Genomic DNA, 20,653 nt, shown 5'->3' with positions numbered 1-20,653 from the left:
GCGCACCTCCAGTTCAGACATGTGCAGACACCCCCCCCATGGCATGCAAGGGTTAAAAACCAAACCTAATACTCAAAGGGCAGGGAGGGAATCTCTCCCTGAACCTCAAGTTGAAGAGCCCCCCCCAGCTGAGGAGAGAGAGACCTTCCTCCCCACCCCATAATAGCATGCACAAGCCACCCCCAACACACACACACACGCGTATACATATTTCGGTACCATGAACCCCTCCCACTTGCCCTCTTTTTCCTTTTGCTGGACGAGTCTGTATTCAATAAAGAGAAAAACCTTCATGTTAAAAAAAAAAAGGTCCAAGTTCAAATCCTCACTTGGCTCACGGAATGGTCACTGAATGCCACTGTCCAATATCCAGGCTACCATATAGGGCTGTTGTGGAAGTTTAGAAAAAAAGAGACAATCCCAAGAATGCTGCCCTGACCTCCTTGGGGAAAGGTCAGCATACAAACCTGACAGAAGTGAGACAGGTATTTTTCAGAAGCAGAAGGGTTCTGCAGACTAAGAAGAGGAGGAAGGTGAGAGAATCCCAGAGGGAAGGGCCTGGGTATTTCGCATCAGCTCACCATGGCAGAGACAACCCGGGAGACCATGATTGGGTCACCACGGCTCGCGTGAGGCATTCCTCGCCGGTCCAGCATGTAGAGACAGGCATCCAGCACCCCGTGGTCGAACTGTGAGGAGGAAAAGAGAGGAAGATCCTTGCATCACACTCAGTCACTCACCCCCAGCCTGGAGGCTGGTTGGGGACAGCTGTCTGAAGTCAAGCAGACTTTGGGGTGTCTGGGCTGTACCAGGACTGCAGGCAGTCAGGAGGCCCATGGATTAACGGACGTTCCATTAACCTGAAGGGCATATTTCTTATATTGGAAGGGTACGTATATATTGCATATCGTACCTTATATCAAGGCACTTCCTATGATAATGAGGTAGCCGTTACCTCCTAGACAGACTCTTACTTTACCCGGGGCCCACCTGTGCGTAATTCCATGTGCGTTCCCCAATCTGGGACTCGGTGCCATAATAGATCCGGCCCGCTTCATTCAGCACGTACTCCTCTAGCAAGTTGCTCTGTGACAAGTAGACAGGATCCCCTAAACAGGAACCAGAAAGGAAGGTGGGAGGGTTAGGATTCCAGAGGTTCACACTGAAAAGTGCTTTAAGCTATGAAAGGGAACGAGGGGAAAGTTCATCAGCTAATGAATACCTGCCATTGGACTGCTCAGTTGGTTCATGCACGGAAGTTCAATAGGTATAGCTTCCTCCCTTAATTTGTCAATAATCTGTTGCAGGGTCTTCCTCTGCAACAACCCACTGGCTCAAAATACCTTGATACTGGGAAAAGCATTGCCCCTTAAATTTCTGCCACCCACGCAGCTGAGAAAATCGGGGGGGGGGGCTGCCCCCCAACAATCAACCCCCTCATAATGGCAGTAGAGGTCTTTTGAATTCAGTCCTCTGCAAAGAGGCAGGTCTGTTAATTCTGCCCCTCCCCAGTCCCTCCCTTCTCCCTATAATCTGCACTCCCCAAAATGCTGTGTGCATGTTTGGGGGCGTCAGAAACCATCATGTTGGAAAAGCCTCCCTGCATGTTTTCAGGAGTCCACAAGCTCACTAAAACCATCCAACTCACCCCCCCATCCGATTCCAGCCGTCCTCGGTGCAACAAATTTTTAGGATGAATGGTACGGATTTTGGTTTCATTGATGATCGGTTTGTTACTAGGACTTTTAAGGCGTTCAAGCACATAAATAAAAATCTATTAACAGGGACAGGTGTTAATGCCAAGATCTTTCTCAACTAGCCTGCTATCTTTGTAACCCCACCACTCCTTCCTGCACCTACTCACCCAGCCCTGCTATGTGGTGCTACAGAGAAACAGAGAGAGGCCCAGAACTGACCTTTTCTTTTCCAAAGCACTCTCTAAAAGTTCTGCTTTGGTTGGCCCTTTTTAAATGCCCTTCTGCACCCAGAGTCACAAGGTGTATTTTCTTTGGTGCTTTTTTTAACACGTTCCATGGAAGTTAAATATTGCCTTTCCCCACCCGAATTCCTCCACTCTGAGGTCTGGGAGGAAACAGGGATGGGAGTGTGGGGCAGAGATAAGACCATGGCCTGCTGGGCCCCCTGCAGAACTGGGAAAACAAACCTCGCCTTGCATGCAAGGAAGGCAAGAGGCAGTAGCTCCAAATAGCCAGGGGAGCAGTGTCTGCAGTTTGTGTCAAAGGGACTTGAGGCGGATGCCTCTGACCACTAGGCAATACAGCCCAGTCCAAAGCAGAACTGAGTTAATTTGGTTGGTTGGTTGGCAACCTTCAGTCTCGAAAGACTATGGTATAAGCCTACAGCACCTGGTATTTCTAGGCGGTCTCCCATCCAAGTACTAACCAAGCCTGACCCTGCTTAGCTTCTGAGATCAGACAAGATCAGGTATATGCAAGGTAACAGTTAATTTACAGCTTTGGAATCCAGTACCTGACTTTCAAGAGGTCTGTGGAATCCAAGACAGAACTAGGGAAGGAGTAGAAAAAACTCACTCTCTGGGTTTTCTCACTTGTTACAACTTCCTCCCCTTAATAAAACAGCAACAACACTTTTAGAAACCATGAGCCACATGAAGTCGAGCACTTCAAATAGTGCATGTTTATTCAGAAGTCCCACTATGTTCAATGGTGCTTATAAGTACTTTCAGAATGTCAGCCAAAGTCTTGCTGATTTCAGCAAGAGAGTTCAGCACATGCTTAAATCTTCCCCTGAAATCAATGGGGAAAACCTGGATAAGGGGCCAGCAGCCAGTGTAGGCTACACTGAGCTAGAAGGACCAAGGCTCTGACTCAGTAAAGCGCAGTTTCATACAAGCTTGTATTGTGAGGAACAGTCACACTGCACATGCTCAGGGTTCCTCACGTATTTCTTCCCCTTAGCCAGTTCCCAACCATCCCATCTGAACAAGCTCCAGGCTTCAGGTCAAAGTAAGGCTGGGGAAAGACAATTGTTTTCTATTCAGGAAGTTGAAGAACTTTTTTGAAAGTTCAGGGTCTGCGATAAGCTCATCTTGTTTCCACCTCTAGCAAAAATATATCACATTATTTTGTACACTGATGAAAGAAGGGATGGGACACATGCAAGAGAGAGAGAGAGAATCTTTGACACACACACAAAATTACACTATCAGTTTGGGAATTAAAAGTGGTTTCACAGAGATATCACAAACTGTCAAAGATCATCACACACACACACACACACTCCTTCCCTGCCAATCTGGGCAGACAGTTCTGCAGCTGAAAAATCACTACAAGGTCCTTCCTTACAAACCCACTACAGCAGTCACTAGTTAAAGAAATCCCAACTGAAATATACACCATCAATCAATTTTGCATAAGTCTGTGTCTGAGCAAGACCAAGCATTCCAGAGAAAACAGCGTATTTCGCGTAGGTGACATGCAGCTGGCGCCATCTGCAAAAAGGCACTCCCCCATCCACCCCCGCAGGAGAGAAAGGAGAAGTGCCTCTTCTGCACAGAAGCCTGCCTTCTTTGAGTTTCATAAGAATTTGGATCATCAATGCTTTAATACAGTGGTTCCCAAACTTTTTAGCATTGGAACCCACTTTTTAAAAAAAGACACTCTATTGGGGCCCACCTAGGTTTACCAGACTTTATTTAAAAAAAAACAAGGAGATCTAGAAAGAATTAATTAATATATAATAACCAGAGAAAAGACCCTCAAACATTTATCTCCCTATATTTACACATGCTTGCAAACTGCAGGAGCTGAGCTCTTTGCAGGGTACTTAGCAGCTACAGTATCTGATCTTTCCATCACCCTTTGACAACCCACAAAAATCAGGTCGTGACCCACCAATGGGTCCCGACACACAGCTGGAAAACACTGCTTTGATGGACACCACTCTCTGCTCTGTTGAATTCAGAGCAGCTTTTCAGTGAGCCAAAAGATTTCTTGTCCAATTCATGGACCACTTGAGCACTCTGCCCTTTGTGGCAAAGTTTTGTTCCCACCCCACGACTTACCTGAGCACCAGGGGTTGAAGAGGATGTAGATCTCATTGCGGGGGTCAAAGGGCACCGGGTACTCCCCAGCCTTGCTCCGTGTCTTGACGCTGAACTGATACTTGCCAACCACAGCGGTGGGCGAACTGCAGACCCGAAGGGTGATGGTGTTCCCACTTGTGTCCTGCACCTCCGCTGACCAGCCCCGGTCGGACAGAGAGCTGCCGACGGGGACCAGGATGTGTGTGCCCTTGGAAGTCTGTGGTGAAGGACCTGCCAGAGAGATGGAGGCGTTAGGAGGGGAGGGGCCAGAGGAAGACCCCTGGGTAGGCCATCAACCGCTTCCACCACCCCCTGCATCCTATTCGCACAATAACAGAACTATTCAAGTGTTACATGGTAGGTATTTATTTGTGTGAATTATTGTACATGTGTTCCTCCTCCTCCTCCTCCCCTACAATCCTGCCCGTGCTCTTAGATCATCTGGGGGGGGGGCCCTTTTGACTGTGCCGCCACTAAGTGATGTGAGAGGGGCGGCGGCCAGGAAGAGGGCCTTCTCGGTGGTGGCCCCCGAACTGTGGAATACCCTCCCCTTAGAACTGAGAACTGCTCCCTCGTTGCTAACATTTCGGTGTGGACTGAAGACCTTTTTATTTCAAAAAGCTTTTAATTGTTGACAGGCTGGCTGGCGTTCTTACTTCTTGCTTTTTATATGAAAATCCACGGGGTTTGTTTGTTTTTAGGTTTTTTAATTATTGTTAATTGTTTTTAATTGTTTTTCATGTTGCACTTTTAAATTGTAAGCTGCCTTATGTGCCCGTTGGGCAAAAAGGCGGGGTATAAATTAATAAAATAATAATAATAATAATAATAATGTTCATTTTAAAAGTCAACATGGGAACTGGTTCCTTGGAAACACATAATGCAGATGGTGTGCACAGCTACCTGTGTGTACAGCCATATACATGGTACACAGATCACACACTTGTTGCACGCAAGAGATGTGAATAGGGCTATTCACTCATCTTACTGGTTGGGTGCTTGCAGGACTTGATCCTGGGTCCTTGTGTTCTAAACAATCACAGCCAGCTGCCTGACAAATGGTCCAGTGTATCTAAGGCACCCTCTGCTTGGGACGCAGACAAAAAACCTTTCTGGCTGGGTCAGGTCAACTGCTTTAACCAGTCTTTCAGCAATATGCCTTCTTTTGCCAAATACATGCCCTGCTAACTAGGAAAAGAGGCCCTTTTTTCCAGTGGAGCTCCTCTTATATTTAGCAGGGGGAGAATAACTGTCCCTCTTCACCCCAGCACAGGGTCTTTTCTAGTGGCTGTTTGCTGGTGTCCTGCATCTTTTTAGAGTGCAAACTCTTTTGGTTCGGGGGAGCATTTAGTCCTTTGATTTTGTCTTTCAATTGCTCTGTGAACTTTGTTGCAATGCGGTTCATCAGTATTCTTAACAATAGCCTACTTCAATTCTCTTAAGGGCACCAAAGCGGCATGCAGAAACAGCAGCAAAATGATAACACAAAAAGCAGCAAAAAGATAAAATGAGAGCCAGGATGGTGTAGTGATTTGGGAGGTGGACTTAGACCTGGATGGTCCAGGTTCAAATCTCCCCTCAGCCACAAAGCTTCCTGGGTGACCTTGGGCCAGTCACTTTCTCTCAGCCTCACCTACTTCACAGGGTTGTTGTGAGGACAAGAAGGAGGGGAGGAGCAGCTGTGTAAACTGCTCTGAGCTCTTTGGAGGAAGGGCGGTATAAAAATGTGAATAAAATAAATAAATATTTAAAGACATTCCCGAGCACAGGAGGGTGTCCAGATCTGCCCTCTCAGCCGTGGCTCCCTCTTGCCTTCCCTATGCCTCCTCATACCATTGAGCCTCTCAGATTTTAACCACAAGTGCCTGGCCAGTGGAATGTGCCTAGGCTTCGGAGGTGCCCCACTGGTTCTACTGGGCTTTTACCCGCAAACATTTCAGCCTATTGGCTCAGCTCCAGACACATGATCCACATTGCAACCCTCAAGCTATCCACTCTCATCCCTCTCTGCTTCTCTCTGCCTGAAGGCTGCCCTCACTCTTCACTCCCACCTGTTACTCCATCTATTAACGGTCCGTTATGCTCCCAGATCTACATGTCTACCATTTTATAGGCCCTCACACCAGGGTTGCTGTTCGTTCTAACCAGCGGTTGCTTAAAAGAGAACTCTGGCTGTGAGCAGTCATGCAATGCACATAAAGAAACTATACTGTATTGTATTGGCAACCTTCAGTCTCGAAAGACTATGGTATCGCGCTCTGAAAGGTGGTTCTGGCACAGCGTCTAGTGTGGCTGAAAAGGCCAATCTGGGAGTGACAATCCCTTCCACACCGGGAGCAAGTGCAGTCTGTCCCTGGTCTGTCTCCCTGGCTATGGGCCTTCCTTCTTTGCCTCTTAGCCTCAGACTGTTGGCAAAGTGTCTCTTCAAACTGGGAAAGGCCATGCTGCACAGCCTGCCTCCAAGCGGGCCGCTCAGAGGCCAGGGTTTCCCACTTGTTGAGGTCCATCCCTAAGGCCTTCAGATCCCTCTTGCAGATGTCCTTGTATTGCAGCTGTGGTCTACCTGTAGGGCGCTTTCCTTGCACGAGTTCTCCATAGAGGAGATCCTTTGGGATCTGGCCATCATCCATTCTCACAACATGACCGAGCCAACGCAGGCGTCTCTGTTTCAGCAGTGAATACATGCTAGGGATTCCAGCACGTTCCAGGACTGTGTTGTTTGGAACTCTGTCCTGCCAGGTGATGCCGAGGATGCGTCGGAGGCAGCGCATGTGGAAAGCGCTCAGTTTCCTCTCCTGTTGTGAGCGAAGAGTCCATGACTCGCTGCAGTACAGAAGTGTACTCAGGACGCAAGCTCTGTAGACCTGGATCTTGGTATGTTCCGTCAGCTTCTTGTTGGCCCAGACTCTCTTTGTGAGTCTGGAAAACCTGGTAGCTGCTTTACCGATGCGCTTGTTTAGCTCGGTATCGAGAGAATGAGTGTCGGAGATCGTTGAGCCAAGGTACACAAAGTCATGGACAACCTCCAGTTCATGCTCAGAGATTGTAATGCAGGGAGGTGAGTCCACATCCTGAACCATGACCTGTGTTTTCTTCACAGTTTCTTCTTCTAAAGAAACTATAATGCCATTGAATTCTGCATTGAATTCTGCAGTGGGCTCCACTGGCTGGGGCTACCAGATTGTTTTACCCTTGAACTTAAAAAGGGAGGGGACAATCGCACTGAATGAGGGCCATCCAGATGCATACCTCGCAAAATATGTTAACAGGGCAGGTGGGGCGTAAAGTACCCTGGGGATTCACAGGGCTCAGTCCTGGAATCTGTTTTCAGTACCAATAAAAAAGTGCTTCTGAGCAGACTGTCATTCCTTCAGCACCGAGTACTATCGCCTGCTCCCAGACAATTTAGGATTACGAAGGAGGATTTCCTGCGATAGATCTGCCTCTTTTGCAGGTAGGGTGCCCAAGGCTTCAATAACGGTGTTCCAAGAATTCAGCAAACACCATCTTGGATAGGGATGCGGTGACGGGAGAGGCTTCAGCTGATCAACTTCTGCCTGCCAGGCCCTACTTTGAAACACAGGAGTCCCGCCACAGGTGCCACATAAAAGCGACAACCAGCACATGACATCCTTGACTTCTAAGCCTTCTCTTTTGAACCCAAGAGGGCGCTCTGCATGTGCTCAGGGGCCTCCTAAAATGTTCTTGGACATTAACCAAGGGCAACAGAAACACAAATCGCAAAACAGATAATGCCGTTTCTCTCTGGGTCACGAGCTTCCTCTCATTCCCAATTATGCACAGGATTCCTCAAGCTCCACAAAAACAGGATGGAAAGGCCAGGGGCTGAGCAGTTTCCCTGGCCAGGCCTCCCTCCTTTATCAATGCTAGTGCTTCAGGGAATTGGCTGTGTGCTTTCAAGCCAAGCCTGAGGCAAGCAAGGGGGTGGGGTGGGGGGTTTCTGAACCTCAGATTGGTTGGAAGGAGGTGTGGGAAAGGCAAAGCAGGTGGGGTGGAGGGGGCCGTTGTGAGGAAGCTCCCAGCATCAGTGGGATTAAAAGAACCAACCAACTCACTCCACCAAGATCTCCCAATGCCAGGGAAGGCCAGTGCTCAGTGAGGCCAGCAAACATCAGCAATGACTACTCAGCACAAGTGCCAGGTTGCTGGGGACTTTGTCCCAGAGCCCCACGTTGGGGCTCCTTGATGGGGCACTGCACGGGCCCATCAAGCCAGTGCACGGGCTTGATGCACGGGCTTGATGCAGTGCAGTGCATCAAGTACTGCACGGGCTCTCAGCCAGTGTCAGACCTGGCCAACCTGCAACCCCTCCCCTGCAAATACAGCTGCCAAGTGACCAGAAAAATCATCCAGGATGGGCCTGCATCTCTGCCCTTCATTGCTGCACAGGCAAAGCTTTTCTGGCATGGAAATGATCAGTGTTAACATCACTAATAGACAAAGTCCTGGAATGTGCTGGAATCCCTAGCATGTAAGCACTGCTGAAACAGAGATGCCTGCGTTGGCTCGGTCATGTCATGAGAATGGATGATGCCCGGATCCCAAAGGATCTCCTCTATGGAGAACTCGTGCAAGGAAAGCGCCCTACAGGTAGACCACAGCTGCGATACAAGGACATCTGCAAGAGGGATCTGAAGGCCTTAGGAGTGAATAAGTGGGAAACCCTGGCCTCTGAGCGGTCTGCTTGGAGGCAGGCTGTGCAGCATGGCCTTTCCCAGTTTGAAGAGACACTTGGCCAACAGTCTGAGGCTAAGAGGCAAAGAAGGAAGGCCCATAGCCAGGGAGACAGACCAGGGACAGACTGCACTTGCTCCCGGTGTGGAAGGGATTGTCACTCCCGAATTGGCCTTTTCATCCACACTAGATGCTGTGCCAGATCCACCTTTCAGAGCGCGATGCCATAGTCTTTCGAGACTGGAGGTTGCCAATACAATACAAAATATTGACCAAGGAGCTGGTCAAGAAGTTGGCAACCTTGCCTAGGGCCAAAAACATTCCCTCCAACAAATCATAGGAGCTGGCTGGCATGGTGCGCCATAAGGGAAGGCTGCAGTGCATACACACCAGAAAGTGCGACAGAGAGCGGCCTCAGCTCTGCAGAACCACCTGAAAAATGGGCACGCCCGCCTATCAGAGGGTGAGACAGAGGCGTCTAATGGCAATATTTGGAATTCTCACAAGGAAAACTGGGAGGAATATTTGTGTCCCAAGCCTCTCAGTGTTGTTTCCATCCCAGCCGCTGCAAGGAGCAGGTTAGGACAGGAAGGAACCAAACCTGTTCTTCGGCGGGTGCGGCCCCACACCTCCACATTGGCTCATTTCGGCTCCCTCTTTTACCGCATGCCCCAGCTGGCTTGCGCTTGGGGTGCTATGTCATCAGCGTCCCACCCTGCTCCCTCCACATCCCGGCTGGAGGCTTGTCACCTTTGCTCCTGGCAGGAATCCTGCGCAAGAGGCAGTGCATCCAATAGGTGGAATTCTGCCTCCGCTTGGAGGTGCGCTGTGAGAAAATCTGCCCTGCTTGGATTCTGCTGGCCGTGCAGCTGGAATGCCTTTCCTATGCGGGAAGAAGGCTAAAGCCATTTGGGATTTTTGTTGGCAAGAGAAGACAACACATGACCGGGGGCCATATTCTGCATGGTGCAGAGAAAGTGGATAGGAGGCCGTTTCACTCCCAGTCTCATAATATTGGAACTTGAAATCACCAAAATCAACTGATCAGCTGGAGAATCAGAGCAGAAAGTAATTTGTGACACCATGCCTAGTTAAATTATGGAATCCGCTGCCACCATCTGAAATGCCTTTCAGGGAGAGGGTGTTAGACAAATCCACTGAGAAGGAGAAGAGGTCTATCAAATGGCAACTGGTCATGAAAGCTAAATCAAACTTCCATATGCAGAAGCAGGCTACCTCTGAACACCAGAGCCTGCGGGAGCCACTTTGGTAGAGGCTGTTGCCTTCATGCCCTGCCTGTAGGTTTCCCAGATGCATCTAGATGGTCACTGTGGGAAGGTGGAAGTGAGACTAGATAATTCTGTCTTGGCCTGAGCCAACAGCCAGGTTCTTATTTTCACCCTGCAAGAAACGAGGGGGCAGCCCTTTCTTGGTCAACACTGTGGAGAATTTGACTTGGAAGGTTCCCCAGGCCACACACACCTGGTGGGTTCCCTCTTTGCCTTTTCACATTTATAGGATGCCTTTCCTTTAAGGAGCTCCAGGTGAGTCCATCGGGGGAGTAACGTATCACCCCAGCACGTCATGATGTCACGCAACATTGCGACATCGCACAACGTTGAGGCGTCACTGTTCTGGGTTCTCCCCGGAGGGAGGGGTGTTGCTGGCTTTGCACACCCCATTCCGGCTTCTGTGGAGACTGGGAGCCTTCGCAGAAGTCGGGGCACATGAAGCGAGCAGTGCCCCGCTCTCGGGGAGAACACGGGGTGATGGGGTGGAGTATGGGGGGCAGTCATGCGGCCCCTTGGAGGGGCATGAGCTCTCAGGCTGCGCCCCAAGTTACACCTTTGGTGTCTGTGTTTACATCCCAAAGAAGAGATGCCAGGGTTCATGTCCCACTCAGAACATGTGCTCTGTGGACTAGCAGCTTTGTTGTTTAATCAAGCAATGTTTAAGGCAAGAGAAATATACTCTGCAGATGCTCAAAGGCACCCCCTTTTCCTTATTACTTCAGAACGGAGGGCTCAACATTTTTTGAAAGTAACCTGAGCTGCCTCTTGGTGATCAGGGTGCAGCACTGCCACTTATTTACTGCCCTCTATTCTTTGATCTGCAGGCATTAGCAGGTGATAATACTTTTCTTCCTGCTAGGATACCTGCAGATCAAGCTGCTGTTAGAGGCAAGGAGCAGGCTAGGCCGAGTCTTTTCTACCTGGTGGCTCAGATTAAGCCTTGAGCACATAGTTTAATCATTCCTAGCTAAACCTTAGCAACCTGTCATACAATCAGAATAATTAAAAAGAAGGCTTCCCCTCCTTACTGCTATGCACAAATCTGTTTTACTAATTTGAGTATGCTGGAGATAGTTGAGTATGCTGGAGACTCACAGCACAATCCTATGCATGTCTACTCAGAAGTAAGTCTAAATGAATTCAATAGGACTTACTCCCAGGGGAGTGAGCACAGGATTGCAGCCTCATCCTCCAGATTAATCAATCCAGTAAAAAGGAATAAAGACAGAATCATAGATGGCCCAGTTTGACCATTAGTTTAAAAATGAAAATTTTACAGTCCCAGATAGGCTTATATCCCAGGTAGGACCAACCAAGAAGTATCAAATAGTAAGCTTTTGACTCCTATAAGAGTCTTCATCATACTAAATCAGAGATTTTCAACTTTTTTCCTGTCAAGGCACACTGAGAAGGTGCTAAAATTATCAAAGCACATCAACAGTTTCTGGACAATTGACAAGGCACACGGCACTGCTGGCCGGGGACTCACATCCCAATACATCAACCCGCCCCAACTCCTGTGGCACCCCTGCAGACCATTCATGGCACACCATTGTACCACACCACAGTGGTTGAAAACCACTAGACTAGATGGCAAGCAGAAGAATAAGTGGGGAGGCAGTGAAAAGAGTGGGGAGGAGACTTTGTTGCATGTTCTCCAGCAATTTATAAAATCAAAAGATGGAGCTTAGACTGTTTTCTAGAATATGGGGAGGGGGAAGGAAACATTTGGCTTCTTTGTCTAAGTAACTTTGGTAGGCAACCTTCAGTCTCGAAAGACTATGGTAGAAGCCTACAGCACCCAGTATTCCCAAGCGGTCTCCCATCCAAGTACTAACCAGGCCTGACCCTGCTTAGCTTCCGAGATCATGGTATAAGCCTACAGCACCCGGTATTCCCAGGCGGTCTCCCATCCAAGTACTAACCAGGCCTGACTCTGCTTAGCTTCCGAGATCATGGTATAAGCCTACAGCACCCGGTATTCCCAGGCGGTCTCCCATCCAAGTACTAACCAGGCCTGACCCTGCTTAGCTTCCGAGATCATGGTATAAGCCTACAGCACCCGGTATTCCCAGGCGGTCTCCCATCCAAGTACTAACCAGGCCTGACCCTGCTTAGCTTCCGAGATCATGGTATAAGCCTACAGCACCCGGTATTCCCAGGCGGTCTCCCATCCAAGTACTAACCAGGCCTGACCCTGCTTAGCTTCCGAGATCATGGTATAAGCCTACAGCACCCGGTATTCCCAGGCGGTCTCCCATCCAAGTACTAACCAGGCCTGACTCTGCTTAGCTTCCGAGATCATGGTATAAGCCTACAGCACCCGGTATTCCCAGGCGGTCTCCCATCCAAGTACTAACCAGGCCTGACCCTGCTTAGCTTCCGAGATCATGGTATAAGCCTACAGCACCCAGTATTCCCAAGCGGTCTCCCATCCAAGTATTAAACAGGCCTGGCCCTGCTTAGCTTCCAAGATCCGACGAGATTGGGCATGTTCAGGGTAACAGTTTTGTGCTTCTATTAAAGCACATACTCTTCAGAGGCTAATCCAAAGGTGCACAGAAACCTCAGACAGTTGGGGAAACCACATGCCCCCATGATTCCCCCCATTCTTTAGCTTTCAATCCAGCCTGATGAAAAATCCTATGGGATCTGAAAGCTTGCTGGTTACTTTTTGGCACTTCAATTGCATATAAACATTTGAAAGGACACCAGAACCACCTTTCATGGTTCAGAACAAAGTACTAGAGACCCCTTATTTCTCCCTCAGAGACCACCCAGGATCTCCCGGGAAGCTTGCAGCCTGTGAGTTTTGCCCACTGGTACTCCTCATAGATTAACCCCTGCATCTGGTACTAGTGGGACGTTGTGCTTTGATCTTCTGGCCTTGAATTAATGTGATCTAATTTGATCTAATGATCAAAGCCTTCGACAACTTGGTGCTTAAAACCCAGGTGTAGACTGGTGAGGTTCATGCTTGGAATTTCCATCTTCTGACCTCCCCAATTCCTGCTGCAGTGGGGGCACTCATGCAACTGTTGCCCTGCACATGCCCAATCTCGTCTGATCTTGGAAGCTAAGCAGGGTCAGGCCTGGTTAGTACTTGGATGGGAGACCGCCTAGGAATACTGGGTGCTGTAGGCTTATACCATAGTCTTTCGAGACTGAAGGTTGCCAACCGGGGGCACTCTGCAATGACTTAATGGCTAAAGAAACACGCTCAGCACCCCTCAGAGGCCCTTTCATCTAGTCTTGTTCCATACATTCCAGGGCAGAGCCCTAGCACTGAACACAGGCCAGGGCTGAAATATGGCAGTCGTGAAGTCCCAATCAGGTCTGTAAACAGAATTTCTTAATCTAGCTATTATGGATTACAGCTCCTGAAAGGACCATCATTCAGGTAGTTCAGATCAAGCCTTTGCTCTGCCCCAAATGACCCCCTATTAGAACAGCCCACGCTGCTTGACCCAGACGGCCATTGTGCGATGTCACCCAAGATTGTTCAGCAGCACCGTGAACTACAACAGTTGCCACCTCTGCTCTCTCAAGCAGACCGTGTACTAATCTGTGGGGTTTTAGCTGCTCAACTATATGGGGGGGGGGGGGAATGATAAGAACATCAGAAGAGTCTGGCTGCTGGATTGAACAAAGGGGGCCCATCTAATCCAGGCTCCTGCTTTCTAAAGAGGCATCTGAAGCAGAAACAGACTGCCTCTGAACATGGAAGTTCCATTTAACCACCATGAACAGTAGCTACCAATAGCCATTCATGGAGGAGGAGGTCGATCCTCTTTCACAGCCATCGAAGCATCTGGTGGCAATGAAGGCCATAAATGGAGATGGTAGTAAAGTCAAGGTAGACAAAAACAAGCTACTTTTAATGGAGCAACTCCATGTTCTAGCATTGAGGAAAAACTTATTTTTCCAGCATGCAGATTTCTGTTCTATCATCCCCTTAGCCATCCCATTGCTAAAATGGACAAGCCCCAAACACTTTTGCTTTCCCTTGTAGGGAACGTGCTCCAGGCTCCGAGAATTTATTTATTTATTTCAAAGGTCTGCAGTGTCCTTTTAGATAACTTGCCCCCACTTCCAAAATACCACACAGACACGGGGTGGGGGGAATAGCATACTGGGATTCTGGGTGGCTCTCAGAGGGAGAACATTTTGGCCTCCCACTGCAGAGTCGGTTGCTATCCAGGCACGCATCTGAGAAAACACTGAGCTGGCCAGCTCTGAAGGCTAATCAAAGGGTGGGATTGTGCCCTAGAGTTCTGGGGAAGGGAGAACAGAAGGTGGGGGGAGATGCGAATGCTTAGTCATGGGGCTGGCAGCCAAAAGAACTGGCTGTCTGGGCCCTGCCCTATTTCCTAACTCTTCTCCACGAACGCATTTAGCAACACATCTCAGGAACGCTTTCTCACCCACTTCAGTGGAGTGAGAGGCTGATAAGAGTCCAAGGCACATACCAGTTTCACCAGTAAGCTGAAAACACTTCCTCTGCATAAGATTCTCAGCTAAGCAACTCTGGCAAGATCTACTGTTGGAAGGGTGGGGTTGCCAGCTATTTGTTCTGGCACTGCTCCTTGCCTTTTCTGGTTGCATGACAGGTGGATACTCAACAGATGGCTTCCCCAACATGGGGATGAAGTGCAGGAAAAAGCTTCACCAGGTAGATTTCTGCTTAGGATACAGTTGTCCAAGGCAAAGGAGCCCCACCAGAAAGAAAAGGAGCTACTCTGGCTGGGAACGGGGCAAGAGTGATGCTTAATTTTCAAAGTGAGAATTAGTACCTCAAACACGTTTAGGCCTCAGTGCCCCCAGATCTTGGCTCTCATCTCAAGTGTGCAAGGATTGGGCAGAAGGGAAAGGCACTCTGTATAGGTTCAATAGCACTCTTGTGCTCCTTGACATTGTCAGGGCACTATCACTTGGGGCACTGAAAACAAGTTTGAGAGCCAAGGCCTACCAAGTTTTGGCTCACAGTTGACAACTCCTGGAAAGGAATCTTGACTATGCGGCAATGGTGAGTCATGCTACCCAACTAGTTGGTTGGTTGGCAACCTTCAGTCTCGAAAGACTATGGTATAAGCCTACAGCACCTGGTATTCCCAAGTGGTCTCCCATCCAAATACTCACCAGGCCTGACCCTGCTTAGCTTCCGAGATCTTGGTATAAGCCTACAGCACCACCCAGTATTCCCAGGCGGTCTCCCATCCAAGTACTAACGAGGCCTGACTCTGCTTAGCTTCCGAGATCATGGTATAAGCCTACAGCACCTGGTATTCCCAGGTGGTCTCCCATCCAAGTACTAACCAGGCCTGACCCTGCTTAGCTTCCAAGATCAGATGAGATCAGGCACATGCAGGGTAACAGTTGCTGCACTCCCAACCCAACTAATTCACACTTAATGGATACGTAATTTATCCTTCCCATATTTTGCACCAGGGACACCCAAATTCTTCACTCAAGGTCAGTTAAAGTTAATATGCAAGGAATTATTTTCATTTCATTTTGCAGTCTCTTCTGAAGTTGCTCTCTGAACTTCTGCACAACTGTGTGTGAAACTAGACACACCAGCACACTCGTTTGTTTAAACTGGCTCAATCACATATCAAGCATGGGAGTCACTGATTCTTACAGCAAAAAGGGTGCATGAGTGGGTGGCACTATATCCCCCACCCAAATATGCCTGCAGTCTGCCCCCTTCCCAGTGCCTTTTCTCCTAAACATAGCTCTGATACCAGAGTGGGTTCATCCAGGAGACAAGCCCTGGGGGTGTGGGAGGAAGAGGCTACTGGGAGGAATGTCTTGGGTGCAAGGAAGGTCCAGGTTCCACCATTAACATACCCCCTTTGCTCTAAAAGTTGGACCTAGCCCTCTGCTTTCTGTGCAATTGAGGAGGACCCGAGATTACACAACCCGGTCCACCTCCTTGGCCCTGCACGTCTCCAGACTTAGCAGCTTGCTCACAAGAACAGGATGCCTGTCCTAAGAACATCACTACATCTGGGCTGTTTTCAGGAAGAAGCCCTTTTGCTCACCAATGAGAAACTCCAGGCAGATGCGGTGTTCTTCCGGATCGTAGGGCTGCCGGCATTGAAGCTTGATGTCAAAGGGCTGCCCGCGGCGGATGATGAGTTTTTCATATTCGTACTCATTTGTGTGGTGGGAGCGGCGGTTGCTTCCGGATCGGCTGCTCATCAAGTCAATCCCACTGACCACCAGCATGCCATCTGTGTGGACAAGAGAGGTGTCACCCGCTGGCAGGGCCCCAAGGCGCAAGGGCAGAGCATCTTCTCTGAGTGAACAATGGGGTCCTGGGGTATTCACCAGACAAAGGATCTCAGGAAAGGCCTTGCCTGAGATCTTAGAGAGCCACCACTCTGACAGGTAGCAGACAACACTGGAGGAGATCGAACTAGAGTCTTAATGGAGGGCAGGTTGTGTGTGGGACACATCCCGGTTTCAATCCCCAGCATCTCCATTGAACGGCAGCAGACCAGCTGCTGCCAATCAAAGTGGAGGGCACCGAGTGACCATCGCTTGGCTCTGCGCAAGGCAGCCTGCTTCTCTCCAGTGTCCGCTCAGAAGCAGTCTTGGGAGCTGGAAATGCCTTCCTTCGAAAGAGAAAGGACCCAAAGCAAGGCAGAGGCTAGTCTGGGAAACAGAATCACCATGTCCCTCCCCCGTAGCTGTGCGTCTGGACCAAGGGTCTGACTAAGACAGCTTCTGATGGGGCACCAAAGCCAGGAGCTGTGGTTCAACTAACCACAGTGTCTATCCCAGCACAGTCTAGACCAGCACAGTGTCTATCCCAAAAGCTGTTTGGAGCTTTTGCATTTTTTTTTTTTTTTAAAGATTATGAGCCTTTGGGATGGAGCAGTTGGCATAGTCAGAGGGGGTGCAAAGCACTAAGTTTTGCAGGGAGCCTCACTGCAGCATGCAAGGGGGCCCCCCCCCTTCAGAGCCATTCAGGGCATTCACCGCCGTTTGCTCCCCCTGCCCAGAATGGTTCGGAAGGCAAGGGGCTGCTTGGATGCTGAGGTGAGGTTTCCTGCAAAACGGAATGCTTTGTACCCCCTCCAGCTACTCCACTGGGATGGATCACTCTCTTTCCATTTATTTTGCTATGTAAAGCACTGTGTGAACTTTCTGGCTGAAAAGCAGCATATAAATATTATTAATAATGAGAATTCTGCATTCCACCTTGCATTGTTCAACAGAAAACTGCCATTTCCCTCTATTTTCACAGTGGTCTTGATGGCTGATGCCCTCCTCCGCTCCCCATTACTCACCACGAACGACTGGATCTGGACGGCGAGTCCCAGGGACTTCTCCTGGCGCGGGTCCCCAGTCTCCATCATCTCCCTGACCTGAGCAGCACCTACAACAGTTGGTGAACCAGCTTCGCTTCTTCCTTCTGGGCGGGGGCTCTGGCTGGCTGGCATGCCGCACCCGGTAAGTGGCATTGGCCCAGCGCCCTGTGTCCCCTCTGGGGTCTACCACTGGCATGGTGTCTGCAGGGGAAAAAGAGAAGACTCATGAATGCAGTGCAACAGTTGAACAATAGGGGGTGCACTAATGCGTTTGGGTGGGGGGCAAACTTCAGTGTGCAGATTAACTCTGCAGTCTTGCTTGCTCTACCCCAGAAACAGCTGCATTTCAGCATCAGAAGTCTCCACCCTCACCCTGGGAGGCTGGTAATGGAGCAAAGAACTATGTGATGGGCAAGCTGGATCTTCAGCAAGCATTTTCAGGCTGCAGTCATTGTGCTTCTTGTCTTACTCCATCTGATTTTATGCAGTTTTTTTTTCTGTATAATTGTTGTTCATGGGCTTTTATACTATACTGTGTGCTTTTTTTTCTCCATGTCTGCAGGAGGGATCTGAAGGCCTTAGGAGTGGACCTCAACAGGTGGGAAACCCTGGCCTCTGAGCGGCCCGCTTGGAGGCAGGCTGTGCAGCATGGCCTTTCCCAGTTTGAAGAGACACTTGGCCAACAGTCTGAGGCAAAGAGGCAAAGAAGGAAGGCCCATAGCCAGGGAGACAGGCCAGGGACAGACTGCACTTGCTCCCAGTGTGGAAGGGATTGTCACTCCCGGATTGGCCTTTTCAGCCACACTAGACGCTGTTCCAGAACCACCTTTCAGAGCGCAATACCAGAGTCTTTCGAGACTGAAGGTTGCCAACAACAGTGCTTTTTTTTTTTTTTTAAAGAGACTGTGTTGTGAGCTGCTTTGAATATATTATTGAAAGGAGGGATATAAATCAAACAATAAGAAGAGAAAAAGACAGTGGAGTGTGCAACTGGCTTCTGGTTTCACCCTAGAAGAGAGGCTGCTGTAGTCCCTGAGCAGTGAAGGCAGCATCCATTCTAACAAGGAAAGTCCCGTGGCAGGAAAGTCCCGTGGCTTCTTTCAGATCTGCCCGTCCACCCTCCCAGTCCCCTCTGCTCAGAACCACAGAGTCTCACTTCCCTCCTAAACAACCCAGAAGTCCTGGCTTTGAACAAACACTAAGATTTTTTTAACTCACCAGAGGTTCACCCTGCCCTGTAACAGTGGCAAAACAGGCAGGAACTCAACAGGTCATGCCTCCCCATAACTGCATCTCTGTGCAGGGGAAAGCATTACAAGTTGAGCTTCTGCCTGCAAGTCCTCTGATACGACTGCAGTGATATGTGCCAGAAATAAAGGATTACAACCCTATAGGCTACCAGCCTCCTCCACTTGAACAACAATCTCCAATCCAAGCCTATTTTCTTCTCTTCCCCACCACAAGTTCTCAAGGAGGGTGTTCCCATCTTCCCACATTTTGAGCTACTTCCCACTTCCTAGGCACCACAATTTTGAGTTTAAGAAATCAACATTTCTTAAACATTGTTTGTTTTTAGATTTTTTTAATTATGTAAATTGCTGTTAATTGTTTTTAATGTTGTATTTTTTTTAAATGATGTAAGCCGCCTTGTGTGCCCGTTGGGCAAAAAGGCGGGGTACAAATTAATAAAATAATAATAATAATAACAACATCAAATGCCCAGGTACCAGATTCCAAAGATTTCACCAGCTGCCCTGCTTCCTCAAAGATCAGTTTCCCAGTCTCAAGAATCCAGGATTGTTTTCCCATTTCTAGACTAATCAGGAGAACCTTATTATTTAAGAGGGTATGTCCCCTTGTTCTAAAGGCATCTGACTGCAATCCTATATGCCCCTACCTGGCAGTACATCCCACTGAACTCAGCAGAACTCCTAGTAGGCATGGACAGGATTGCACTATTAGATCTCCTGTATTGTCTTCACTTCCTGTCACTGTTCTCTAGGACTTCTCCTTATTTATCACACCATTCTCCCCTCACAAACCTGTGAGGTTGGCTCAGAAAGAAAGCAGCTGGTCCAAGATCATCCAGGAGCACCACAACCTACTGGAGTTTTGAACCCAGTATCCTCCCCCCATTCTAGTCCAACACTACTAACCACTCTACCACACTGCCAAACACAACAGCTCCAAAGTATCCCTAATTTCTGAAAGTCCAATCTGCAAGACACACACACACACACACACTTTGGCCCCTCCCAGGGAATCCTGGAATCCCAGCCCTTGATCTCCTTGTTCCATCAACATGATCCAACAAACATCCTGCCCAAGTCACTTTATAATCCACCCTTGTTTGTGAAACTCTTTTAGGACAAATAGCCATATTTGTCCAGAACCAGGGGGCATCCACTAAAATTGAGTGTTGGGCGGGTTAGGACAGACAAAAGGAAATATTTCTTTAGTCAGCGTGTGGTCGGTCTGTGGAACTCCTTGCCACAGGATGTGGTGACGGCGTCTGGTCTGGACGTCTTTAAAAGGGGATTGGACAAGTTTCTGGGGGAAAAATCAATTACGGGTTACAAGCCAAGATGTGTATGCGCAACCTCCTGATTTTAGAAATGGGCTATGCCAGATGCAAGGGAGGGCACCAGGATGAGGTCTCTTGTTATCCGGTGTGCTCCCTGGGGCATTTGGTGGGCCGCTGTGAGATCCAGGAAGCTGGACTAGATGGGCCTATGGCCTGATCCAGTGGGGCTGTTCTTATGTTCATATATGGCTTGAGCTCAATCACCAGACCCTATTCCTAGTAGGGAGCAGAGCCTCCCAACCAGCGCTGGCTTCTTCCAGCTGCTTCTGTTTTCCGGTCCCTGGGATTGCAAGCTTCCTCTACTTGCCCTCTTTCGCTTTTGTGGTCAGACTCTTGACTCAGAGCTGTGTTGGGCCACTTTTGCAAGTGGAAGTGCAAAGGTCAAGAACAAGGGGATGCCCCACATCTTAACTCCTCTCTGCCCTTCACTCCTCTAGTTAACTCTGGGCCAGCTGTGGACGGTGAGTTCAAACTGAAGATAGAAGCATTGCAAACAGGCAGGCTAAGGTAAAGAACTGTGGCATGGCTGAACTTGTCTCTTGGAGCCTCTTTGCATACATTCCTGTTTCTGAATTTTTCTCCAACTTGAAGTGTGCTGAAGTATTTGCCCAAGACAAGTTCAAATGCAGTTTAGGAGTGGAGCAAACACTCTCTCTGTGTGCCAAAGGTCCCAGACTGAGTCCTTCCAACTCCAGCT

The 20,653-nt window shown here is 49.0% G+C and overlaps 1 protein-coding gene and 2 pseudogenes across 1 annotated transcript in view; 1 reads left to right on the top strand and 2 right to left on the bottom strand.

Moving 5' to 3' along the window:
* The window catches only part of TGM1 (transglutaminase 1), a 43,308-nt gene that overhangs the window by 12,341 nt on the left and 10,314 nt on the right, over positions 1–20,653 (bottom strand). Inside the window, exons 2-6 of the mRNA XM_066629055.1 lie at positions 17,352–17,573; positions 16,098–16,289; positions 4,046–4,297; positions 991–1,109; positions 582–689 (exon numbers count right to left, since the gene is read on the bottom strand). Coding sequence (XP_066485152.1) covers positions 582–689; positions 991–1,109; positions 4,046–4,297; positions 16,098–16,289; positions 17,352–17,568 — 888 coding nt within the window. The 5' untranslated portion in view covers positions 17,569–17,573. The remainder of the gene's footprint in view (positions 1–581; positions 690–990; positions 1,110–4,045; positions 4,298–16,097; positions 16,290–17,351; positions 17,574–20,653) is intronic.
* On the top strand, positions 13,081–13,197 carry LOC136655110 (5S ribosomal RNA; annotated as a pseudogene).
* LOC136654677 (5S ribosomal RNA) lies at positions 15,321–15,440 on the bottom strand (annotated as a pseudogene).

This window comes from Tiliqua scincoides, chromosome 5 (assembly GCF_035046505.1).
Source record: "Tiliqua scincoides isolate rTilSci1 chromosome 5, rTilSci1.hap2, whole genome shotgun sequence".
In the NCBI taxonomy this organism is placed as follows: Eukaryota; Metazoa; Chordata; class Lepidosauria; order Squamata; family Scincidae; genus Tiliqua; species Tiliqua scincoides.
The sequence above is the reverse complement of the archived record's forward strand: the minus strand, read 5'-3'. Positions and strand labels throughout refer to the sequence as shown.